The sequence below is a fragment of the Danio rerio genome, chromosome 15 (genome assembly GCF_052040795.2).
Source record: "Danio rerio strain M-AB ecotype USA chromosome 15, GRCz13ab, whole genome shotgun sequence".
Classification (NCBI taxonomy): Eukaryota; Metazoa; Chordata; class Actinopteri; order Cypriniformes; family Danionidae; genus Danio; species Danio rerio.
Window position 1 is genome coordinate 46087501 of NC_141035.1, and position 12500 is coordinate 46100000.

Here is a 12500-nt window from a genome sequence, read left to right on the forward strand (position 1 = left end):
GCCGCCAGCGATCGCCACACCACCTCTAAATACTCTGCAAACACAAGAAAAAAAAAATCACAAAACAATTACACAATACAGATCAGTGGTTAGCGCTGGCGCCTCACAACAAGAAGGTCACTGGTTCGAGTCCTGGCTAGGCCAGTTAGCATTTCTGTGTGGAGTTTGGACGTTCTCCCCATGTTTGCGCAGGTTTCCTCCGGGTGCTCTAGTTTCCTCCTCAGTCCAAACACATGCGCTATAGGGGAATTGAATAAACTAAATTGGCCGTACTGTATGAGTTAGTGTGGGTGTGTGTGTGTGTGTGTGTTTGTGTGTGAATGGTTGTTTCCCAGTACTGGGTTGCGGCTGGAAGGGCATCCGCTACATAAAACATATGCTGGAATAGTTGGTGGTTCATTTAGCTGTGACAACCCCTGATAAATAAGTGACTAAGCCGAAGGAAAACGAATGAATGAATTACACAATACAATTCTACACAATCTGAGGAACCGCTCATGTCTGCTGCCCATTGTTGAAGTTATTTTCTTTATATATAGTAACATATTTTAAAAAGAGCTGCTAGACAGTTGAGCTTTACACTTTCAAGCTAAATACACAATATTTAGTTTTGTTTCTTTGTGTTTAGCATCATGGTAGCCTATATGGGCATTTTCATGGCAAGAAAATGTATACTGGAGACCAAACGCAATGCGGCGCAAAGTGCAATGCAATTGTTGTTTGCTAGTTTCAGCTCAACGTAAGAGTCGCATTTGCGCTCATATGTGCGCCCATAGGCGTTCCGGTCTAAAAAAGGAGGCGTGTCGAGGCGCATTTGCTGGCACGTTGCTATTTTGAGGAACTAGAATAGACCGTTCAATAGGGTATATGCCGAGCTAGTGTGTTTCTGTTGTGATGAGTCAGAAGGCATTGAATCCATTTGCAAGCTTTATTAAAAGCACACATACATACAAACACAAAGGGGCAATCCAGGAGACAGAACGTGGGACAGGCAAAAGTTCAAAGGCATGCAGATATCTTACTGGTCAAAATAACAGGCTGGAGATCAGGGGCAGGCAGATGACTTTCGTAATAGTTGAACAAGCACAGGGTCAGAAACACAGATCAGTCCGAAGCAGGGAGTATGGAACGCTCAGAAATGACAGCCAGGCAAATAAAGACTTCGCAAAGAACCAGAGCGTGAGTGTGGTATATATACACGAGAGCTGATGAGCTGCACCTGGACCGCAATCAGTGCCAGGTAGCAGGGCTTATGGGAGTTTGAGTCCGTGAGTCGAATTAGAATTCTGGCGATGACTCCCTCTGGTGGTGCACAAGAGGATTGGCATCGCCCTCATTTACAACAGTTTCCCATACTGATAAACTTCCGGTGACCTGTTATTGTGAGTGTTTTTCCATTTAATACGGTTCCTTTTACAGCATCGATGTTGTAATGTCATTAAAATACATTCAGTTAAATAGACTTTGGCATTCAGCTGTTCAAGCATAAAACGAGACAAAAAGCCGTTTACTGGAATGCGCCTTTCAGAATCGCCGGGCTAGCGCAGAAACTCATTTGAATATACTGAGGTAACATAAATGCTCGTATTATAAAGACATGGCGGGGGAAATGTAATTTATTGCAGTGCTTCTTGTACATTCTGAGACCCACTTTATATCGGATATCACTCAGCCAGTGGAGATCGCTGACTTTTAAAGAAAACAGACCTTAAACGCGCCGATTTTTGCATTGGCATACAGTACACCGGAAGTTCTTAACTTAGGTTATTGGCAAATTAAAAGTCCTATTAGCATGCTTCAGCTTATACCCTATAGACCAGCTAAGAGGAGGTCTAAAGTCCAGCACAGAGCACGTCTGTTGTGCACCTTGCTTAAACATTGCTTAATACACACAGGATGTACATTAATACGCAAATATCTTTACATATGAAAAATAATCTTACAAAAATTATTTTCTTCAAAAATATATAAACCACCGCCTCCATGCCTTCTGTATCTCGGGGGGCTTTTTCAGTTTATTCATAACAATTTGCTTTTGTATAATGTCATTAATATTAGCAGTACTGATATTACTACACCAACAACGACTACTACTACTACTACTGTAACTACCACACCATTACTACTTCTGCTACTACTTACATGAACTACTACTTCATATCAGTAGTAGATGTTGTTGATGTAGATGTAGTAGAAGTGATTGTGGTGGTGGTAGTAGCAGTAGTAGTAGTAGTAGCAGTAGACGTTGTTGTATTAGTTGTAGCAAACGTTATAGTAGTATCAGTAGTGGTAGTCGTTGTAGTAGTATCAGTATTAGTAGACATTGTAGTAGTAGTAATAGTCGTGGTTGTGGCTGTAGTAGAAGCAGTGGTAGTTGTTATATAAGTAACTTTCTGTAGTAGTAGTTGGTGTAGCACTTGTGATTTATTATTATTGTTGTCAGTTATTACTGTTGTCCTTTCTTTCTTTTTACTCTCATTTTTACTATCATACATTAATAAGCATTGTTGTTACTCCCTACCTCTGACTGGTTTCTTTCTATATGTTTTATCTATATCTGTGACACTTGCTTCATTTATTGACTGTTATTGTTCCTTATGTATGTACTCTGACCTGTCCACCAAGTTACCTTTACATGCATACACACACTCACACGCACACACTCACGCACACACCAGTACATGACTATATTGTTGTTGTTTTTGTTTTGTTGCTTTGTATTTGTTATTTGTTGACGTTTTCTTGTATTTGTATGATTTTTGCATATTCTAATAAAATAATAATAATAATTAATATTAGCAGTATTATTTATTATATGCATATTTATATTTGTTTTATTAAAAACAAGCTTAGATTTTTAGACCATATGGGGCACAGCATGTTTTTAGAAAATAACTCTGCATCTCCACACTTCTTTGAACACACTCCATTATTATTGTTCATTCATTCGTTTGCTGGAAAATGGAACTGAATTTAGAAATAGTTTTGAAACAAATATTTGCGCTTAACAAACAAAATGATTTATGTAGGCTAATGGATGTCTGTGCGTACAACACGTTTCCCTATCCAGCCCAATGGGGGTTGTCCCGGGGGCACTTCAGATCAGTTTGGAAGGGCACTTTTTTCTATCCAAGACTAAAAAGGGCATGTGCACTGCACAGTTTGAGCCCCATGTGTGCACGTGCCAGTCCCTATCCATGAAAGAGAGAAAGTGAAAGTAAACAATGAGGAGGCTCATCTCTCATTCTCACTCCAGATGCTCTGTTTATCTGCTTTCTCGTTAGTGTAGCGCTCAGTTTTTCCACTTACCAAGTCTGCCATGTAAATAGCAAATGCACCATGGCGCGATGCAACTGACTCGTAAAGGGAGACGAGACTCTGATTGGTTTATTCTCAAAACACACCTATAACTCAATAGGAGAATAAGCTCAGCCCTGTTAGACCATGCGCCACGGCGCAAAGTTTAAAATAGTAAAAGTGGATTCTGACACACTATTATTCTTTTGCACCCTGCGCTTTGGACTTTGCGCCTGGTTTGTCAAAATAGAGCCCATACAGTTGAAGCCAGAATTATTAGCCCCACCCTTTTGATTACTTTCTTCTTTTTTCAATATTTCCCAAATGATGCTTAACAGAGCAAAGAAATTTTCACAGTATGTCTGATAATATTTTTTCTTCTGGAGAAAGTCTTATTTGTTTCATTTCGACTAGAATACAAGGAGTTTCAAATTTTTTAAACACCATTTTAAGGTCAAAATTATTAGGCTCATTTTCTCACCCGATAGTCTACAGAACAAACCATCGTTATACAAAAACTTGCCTAATTACCCTGACCTGCCTAGTTGACCTAATTAACCCAGTTAAGCCTTTAAATGTCACTTTAAGCTGTATAGAAGTGTCTTGAAAAATATCTAGTCAAATATTATTTACTGTTTTTATATCCAAGATAAAATAAATCAGTAATTAGAAATGAGTTATTAAAATTATTATGTTTAGAAATTAGTTGAAGAAATCTCAACTTTAAACAGAAATTGGGGAAAAAAATAAATAGGGGGGCTATTAATTCAGGGGGCTAATAATTCTGACTTGAAATTGTATTAAGGTTTAACCGTTTCTTGCTCTTATAGTTTTGTAAATTGCTTCCTTGTTCTCATTTGTAAGTCGCTTTGGATAAAAGCGTCTGCTAAATGACTAAATGTAAATGTAAACAATTTATTTTTGCTAAAACTATAAAACTGGATAGTGTGAAAAATAGCTAATAATTCTGATTTCAACTGTATATGATGCCAAAAAAAAAACAACTGTTTAACAATGCAACACTAGAAGATGAGAGGCTTTTGTTCCAGCGCTGCAATGATCTAAGAACTGCTCACAATGAAGCTCTCTGTGAAATCACTGACCAGAGATTTGTCCACTTGAGGAGACACTACACTGCAGGACAGACCACAGGCACGCAGTTTGACGTCTTCACAGACAGACATAAAGTCATCCGGCGTCATCTAACCACTTCTTACGGGCAAAACACATGTATCTAGCCGGTCCACTAGAGAGAAGGTTGCTCATCGCCATAATTAAGCCTACATTTATTTTTTATTTTAATGTCTGTTTATGGAGGCGTTGTTTTAAATGTGACCCAACAGAAATAATAAACTCCCTCTGTGGGCATGACGACTGCTGATATGTGTGTGCGTGTCTAGCTGTAGGTCAGGGAAAGGTTTCCACTAAAAGTTGCTTCCGATGTCGTAGTGACTTCCAGCTGTTGGAAAAAAGGCAGGGGTTCAGGAAAGCAAACAAGACCAGCAAAGAAACAAAACAGCACAGACAACAGGGAAAAAATTTTGCAAACTAAGCTAAATGTTGCTTATATAAATGTTAACACTTTACAAATACAGTAAATAATAATGTATTCATATTTATACAACAGTTCAGTCTGGTTCTTGAATCTGTTTGGCAAGGCAAGGCAAGGCAAGGCAAGTTTATTTATATAGCACATTTCATACACAGTGGCAATTCAAAGTGCTTTACATAAACAAGAATAAAAGAAACAAGTAAAATAAAAATAAAAACAAATAATAAAAATGCGTAAAAACAAAACAAAACATAAAAACAGGTAAAATGTGATATAAAAGAATGAAGAAGAAGAGAAAAACATGATAGTGCAATCTGTCGGACGCAGCACAGTGCTCATTCAGTAAAGGCACAGCTAAACAGATGTGTTTTCAGTCTTGATTTGAATGTGCCTAATGTTGGGGCACATCTGATCATTTCTGGAAGCTGATTCCAGCAGCGAGGGCATAGTGGCTAAAAGCTGATTCACCCTGCTTTGACTGAACCCTTGGAACTTCTAGTTTATATGATCCTAAAGATCTGAGTGATCTGTTGGGTTTGTATTCAGTGAGCATATCTGTGATGTATTTAGGTCCTAGGCCATTTAGTGATTTATAGACCAGTAATAATACTTTAAAATCTATTCTGAATGTAACTGGCAGCCAGTGTAAAGACCTGAGGACAGGTGTGATGTGCTCTGATTTTCTGGTTCTGGTTAGAATTCTGGCTGCAGCGTTCTGGATGAGCTGCAAGTGTCTGACTGTCTTTTTAGGAAGACCAGTGAGGAGTCCATTACAGTAATCCACCCTGCTGCTGATAAAAGCATGAACAAGTTTTTCTAAATCTTCACTAGAAACAAAGCATCTGATTCTTGCTATGTTTTTGAGATGATAGTATGCTGATTTACTGACTGCTTTGACATGACTGTTGAAACTCAGATCTGACTCCAGAGTCACACCAAGATTCTTGACCTTATTTTTTGTCGTTTGACCTTTAGTGCCAAGGTACGCATTTACCTTGAGAACCTCATCTTTGTTTCCAAACACAATCATTTCAGTTTTCTCTTTGTTTAACTGAAGAAAGTTTTGGCACATCCAATTGCTCATTTCATCAATGCATTGGCAGAGGGTGTCAATGGGGCTGTAGTCATTAGGCAGTAAGGGCTAGGTAGATCTGAGTGTCATCAGCATAGCTATGGTAGGAGATTTGGTTCTTTCTCATTATTTGGCTTAGAGGGAGCGTGTAAAGGTTGAATAGGAGAGGTGCCAGAATCGAGCCTTGTGGGACTCCACACGTCATGGGTGTCCACCTCGACCTATGGTCACCTATACTGACATGGTAACCTCTACCTTCAAGGTAAGATCTAAACCATTTGAGGACCGTGCCAGATAGCCCAACCCAGTTGATTGGCTGATAGCGGCGTGATATTCTGCAATAACAGCCTCCTCCTCACCCTTCTGTATTACTCCGCCCACATAGAGTGACAGCAGGACAATTCACTACAGTTTGACAAATACTGCTGCTGTTGGACAACATCATGTATTTTTGAGGCTTTTTATGTGAGAATATAGCTGTTTGGATTGTAACTATGCAGTTTATTTATAAGGATAGTGCCTATTTTAAATATTTACAATTTCTGAAAGCGAGCGCAATGGCGGGCATTAGCCTGTCAAAGAGCAGAGCAAAGACGGTTGACGTTCCGCCACAAGACGGCCACAGAGACCGTTCAATAAGCCCTATTTATTCCATATAATTGTAGTGTATTGAGTGTGAGATGGGATTAACCTATCAGCAATGTGTGTATTTTGTGTTAGCCACTCTTTGTATAACGTTGAGTTACTCTTTGGCTGACCATCTGTTTGTTTCTAATGTCTCCAGTTTTCATTAGTGCACACTAGTTCAATAAACAGAAAGAAAGAAGAAATGCCTGCATGTGTTTAGCGTTTTTCCTTATTGCAAACACATTATCAGTCTGGTAGAGTTTGCGTTACTTTGGCTTTTTGAGGTTAATTATTGTGATATCCCGATTGTAACAGAGAAATACTGGGAAATCTCTGTAGACATTTCATGCTGTTCAGCCTTATAATCTTAAAATGTGAGCAAAATCAGCTGTTTTGTCATCACTCTAGACATTACGCTAGAGAATCAATCAAACACTAGCTCTAAAGTGACGTTGGTGAATTAATAACAGCTTCTGCTGTACTGGCGTCAGCTGCAGATGTGAATGAATGGCGGAAGAAAGTAGTTCCTCAAACAAAAGGGTTTTAAGACTTTCCGTGTTTGATTTTTCTTATTATATATACAATTATGTCGTCGAACTGTTATGTAAACGAAATATCACACTAATAGTGTTGTGAAAATTAACAGTATATGTGTAACTATATATATATATATATATATACACATATATATATATATATATATATATATATATATATATATATATACATATACACACACACACACACACACACACACACACACATATATATATATATGCACTCATTACTCCAATGCCATATGATGCTGCTTAGACTACATATAACTTTATGCTATTGGAAGTGTAATCTGTCCTACTGATAACTTTATTCTATTGGAAGTGTAATCTGTCCTCCTGAAGTTTCAGACAATATATCTCAGCATTATCTATGCAAGTGATGTTTTACCTGACTTCTACCTTATAATGTCAGCTTCCAATAGGAAAATAGGCTATGAGATATGAAATGCCTAACGGGAGATGGTTATTAGATCATAACATACCCTGCTGTCTTCAAGGGGCACCCACACCAGAGCACCCGTATCATCCCAGAGATCATAGATAGGACCAGAGAGGGGCTATTATCCAAAAGACACAAGGGACTTATCTATAGATGGCATGGTAAGGTTATCCTTGGGTTAAATAACAATTAAAAACTATACTAAGGGTATACGTCAGCCTGGTCTGGGGAGCAGGACGCAGCTGGGACACAGAAATTAAGACTAATGATCAAACTGTAGATATTGATGAGATATGATGTATGTGTTATTAACCCTAAGGGAGGAGGACAGTGTGTATAAAACTGTATGAAAGAGGCTGATCAGTGGGACATATGATCATATCGCCTCTGTTGTTGCAAACTGCGCTTGTGACAATAAACGCTTCAATCTGAGTAACGACTTCAGACTTCTTTTGTAGACTTTGGTTGTTTCCTAAATAATATCTAAAGAACCAGAACAGATTTCCGCAACAATAGCAGTGCGATTTGACTGTATATTAGCACTGGTGGGACACTAAGGCACGCCTTCCACCAGTGCCAATATACAGCCATATTATTGCAGTGTCACTTGTGTGATATTGCTTGTGCAAAATAAGCATTACTTTATTATAAACTAATGATGAATTAAATCACGTGCTGAATCATGAATTAACATTAACTACAACATGAGGTCACTGAAGTTCAATTGTGAATAACGGCTACCTTCATTACATGTTAGTACACGATTGCTAATAAATTTTTTTTTACATTTACATTTAGTCATTTAGCAGACGCTTTTATCCAAATCGACTTACAAATGAGTAAATTAGTAAAAAAAAATTTTTTTTTTGAGTACAGTTAGTGGTATACCCAGAGAGGCAATTGCAGATTAGGAAGTGAAGTGGAGACTAAATAGTTGAGTTTTTAGTCGTTTCTTGAAAACAGCGAGTGACTCTGCCATTCTGATGCAGTTAGGGAGTTCATTCCACCAACTGGGCAGATTGAACGCGAGAGTTCTGGAAAGTGATTTCTTCCCTCTTTGGGATGGAACAACGAGGCGACGTTCATTCACAGAACGCAAGTTTCTGGAGGGCACATAGATCTGCAGAAGTGAGAGCGGATAAGAAGGAGCAAAGCCAGAAGTCGCTTTGTAGGCAAACATCAGAGCTTTGAATTTGATGCGAGCAGCAACTGGCAGCCAGCGCAAACGGATGAGCAGCGGAGTGACATGTGCTCTTTTAGGTTCATTAAAGACCACTCGTGCTGCTGCGTTCTGGAGCAGCTGAAGAGGCTTGATAGAGTTAGCTGGAAGTCCCGCTAGTAGAGAGTTGCAGTAATCCAGTCTGGAGAGAACAAGACCTTTAACAAGGAGTTGAGCTGCATGTTCAGATAAGAAGGGTCGGATCTTTCTGATGTTATAGAGTGCGAATCTGCACGATCGAGCAGTTCTAGAAATGTGGTCAGAGAAGTTTAGTTGGTCATTAATCGTTACTCCAAGTAAATAAATAAATTGATAAATTAATTATGACATTAGTTTATGCTTAATTTAACCATCATGAACTCATTCATTCTCTTTATTAATCAGAGGTCGCCACAGCGGAATGAACCGCCGGCTGCAACCTCATTCATTCATTCATCTTCTGCCGCTTTACAGGGGCTGGGTCGCGGGGGCAGCAGTCTTAGGTGAGAACCCCAGACTTCCCTCTCCCCAGACACTTCCTCCAGCGCCTCCAGGGGGATCCCGAGGCGTTCCCAGGCCAGCCGAGAGATATAGTCCCTCCAGCGTGTCCTGGGTCTTCCACGAGGTCTCCTCCCTGAACCGCCACATTATCATGGTAGAGGGGTTTGAGTGCCTGAGTGATCCTAAGAACTATGTTGTAGTGGGCTAATGCCCCTGGTAGGGTCTCCCAAGGCAAACAGGTCTTAGGTGACAGGTCAGACTAAGTGCGGTTCAAAAACCCCTTATGAGTTTAACAACATCAAGGACTGTGACGTCGTCTGCTAAAGTGCAGCCGGGGCCCCACCCTGAAGCCAGGCCTGGGGTTGGGGCTCGTATGCGAGCGCCTGGTGTCCGGGTTCCATGGGAACCCGGCCGGGCTGGTGGTCGAAGGTTAGGACTACGACAACCCGATCGTCAGGCACAGCTGCAACCTATCACTAGGAAACACCCATACACACTCATTCACACTCATACACTACGGACAATTTAGCTAACCCAATGTACTTATAGCGCATGTGTTTGGACTGTGGGGGAAACTGAAGCACCCGGAGGAAACCCACGCCAACACGGGGAGAACAGGCAAACTCCACACAGAAATGCCAACTAGCCCAGCCAAGGCTCAAACCAGCGACCTGCTTGCTGTGAGACGACACCGCTACCCACTACTTGTGGAGAGTTCTTACAGCCTAACAGACTCCTCCTTCTCAAAATTTTTGTTTGTTGTCAAAACTGACAGCTGGAGGGGTGTGGTTAAGTATATTAGCCACGCCCAATGCCTCAGGCAGACTTAAGCTGTTTCTAAATATGCGTTCTTCTGTTCCAATTTTAAGTTCACATCTTGCCAAGTACAGATACAATTGCCAGATGTGTACTTGCTCTGCCCCTTTGGCCAGGGATGCATCGAGTGGTGACTTGTGCGAACTTGCGAAGCACAGGTATCCCAGAATGCATTGCAGCGTAACCAGTAAAAGCTAATGGCGCAGGAGAAAACCCGCACGGTTTTGAAAATACTTCTTTACTGTGTCACAAAATAAAGTTTTAAGAGTTTTTCAGGTGAGAATGTAGTTGTTTTAAACTCGAATCGGCAGTTTGTTTATAAAGATAGCGCATCTTTGGCAATGTGCCTCAGCTTATGCGGATTCCGACTAACACCCTCTCCGAGAGCAGCCTTACATCGGCCAGTCCATCACGGATGTACTGCTGGATTGCATCTGTCCATTGTAGTTAAAACATGATAGTTAATACATCTTGTGTATACAGACAGTTGTTGGTCTTATAAATCTTTTATTTGTTATCAGGTCTATTATTTTATCAGTGTTATTTTGTTACCTTTTATAATTGTCTTAAATTATGTTATCGTGCTGTACGAGGTTTGTCTTTCTTAACCAAATTGCTTAACGTTTCCTTTATTTTCTATTAGTCACGTCTTGTACTTTATACTTGTATAATGTCCATTGTAGTTTATAAAATCTGACAATCAAAGACACGAATCTGTGTATAATAACCCATTTCACTTCACATTTATGGTTATTTACGTTCATATTTTCTTAAATTAAAAATATAGATTTATAACATTAATACAATATCAATTACAGCGCTGTGCTTTATATTAATATATATATATATATATATATATATATATAATATATATATATATATATATATATATATATATATATATATATATATATATATATATATATATATATATATATATATATATAATAGGGATGTAACGGTATCAGAATTTCACGGTACGGTAATACCTCGGTATGAATGTCACGGTACGGTATTTATTGAGTCATTTACAGGAAAAAACAAAACTTATGAAAATACTCCAAAAAAGTGCCAAAAGTGTCAATGACATACAAATTAGCCATCTATCTGTAAGCTTTGAAACAGGAACTTCAATTTTAATAACAAAAAAATATTAAACCATGTAAAAAAATAAAGTTTCAATTTAGTATTGTTGAAAACTCATCACATTCAACATTTAATCACTCACTCACTCAGATAGAGATGGATTTAAAGGAAAATTATTATATAAATATAATCCGGTAAAAGCTGGTATCTCTGGGTATTTACAATGTCCCCTGCAACAGAAAAAAAACCTCTCATTTGGGACTGAGGATTCTGGGACAAGAGAGATATGACTTGGCCCAGGTTGACAGCAGTGGGTAACGTTGTGCATTGTCTTTCCCCACTTGAGAGGACAAACCATGAGTCTCAAGTCTGCATCAATCTAAACAGTGTGCTGACAACACCGCTATTCAGTACGCGCGCGACAACACAGCTGATAAGAACTCGCACGACAACACCGCTATTCAGTACGCGCGCGACAACACAGCTGATAAGAACTCGCACGACAACACCGCTATTCAGTACGCGCGCGACAACACAGCTGATAAGAACTCGCACGACAACACCGCTATTCAGTACGCGCGCGACAACACAGCTGATAAGAACTCGCGCGACAACACAGCTGATAAGAACTCGCGCGACAACACCGCTATTCAGTACGCGCGCGACAACACAGCTGATAAGAACTCGCACGACAACACCGCTATTCAGTACGCGCGCGACAACACAGCTGATAAGAACTCGCACGACAACACCGCTATTCAGTACGCGCGCGACAACACAGCTGATAAGAACTCGCGCGACAACACCGCTATTCAGTACGCGCGCGGCGACAACACCCGCTTTAGAGTTTTATAGCTCTTTTTGATCCCCGCTTCTAGCAGCACATTCCCGCATTACTGGATCTGTAGCGACAACAGACCGCAAGGGATGATGGTCAAGCATGGGCTGATGGGAATTGTAGTTTTCGCTACCTCCCGTTCGCTTCATTCGCCTGAGCAAATTTTCTCAGAAGACCTATAGTTTTACCGAGTCATGCGACTACGGTAATATCGAAAAAAATTAATATTGCAGTATGACGGTATTTACAATACCGTTACATCCCTAATATATATATATATAACAATTCACTCACCATTTACTCATCCTCAAATCAACTTAAACCTTTACGAGTTTCATTCTTCTGTTAAACACAAAAGAAGATACCTTAAAGAAATCTGAAAACCATTGACTTCCATAGTAATGTGATATATGATTATTTCAGAAAGTACAAATTATAAACTTTAATAATCTATAATTTTATAAGATTTAGGCTTTTATAATAAGCCTGTTTTCATTGTCTTCCTTTCACAAATGAA

General features: G+C 39.5%; 1 protein-coding gene and 1 long non-coding RNA gene across 4 annotated transcripts in view; both read right to left on the reverse strand.

Moving 5' to 3' along the window:
* prss59 (serine protease 59, putative) overlaps positions 1-12500 on the reverse strand; it is a 42435-nt gene that overhangs the window by 26098 nt on the left and 3837 nt on the right. For all 3 annotated transcript variants that reach the window (XR_015508641.1, XR_015508642.1, NM_001080562.2), the window contains 1 exon segment: positions 1-34. This exon segment is cut by the window's left edge and continues 102 nt beyond it. Coding sequence is in view for 1 of the 3 variants with exons in the window: in NM_001080562.2 (NP_001074031.2) it covers positions 1-34 (34 nt within the window). In the remaining 2 variants the exon portion in view is untranslated.
* Positions 4192-7142, reverse strand: LOC141377926 (uncharacterized). Its single transcript, XR_015510060.1, has 2 exons — positions 6303-7142; positions 4192-4845 (listed from the first exon to the last, which is right to left on the reverse strand). It is a non-coding gene; the product is annotated as an uncharacterized LOC141377926 (long non-coding RNA).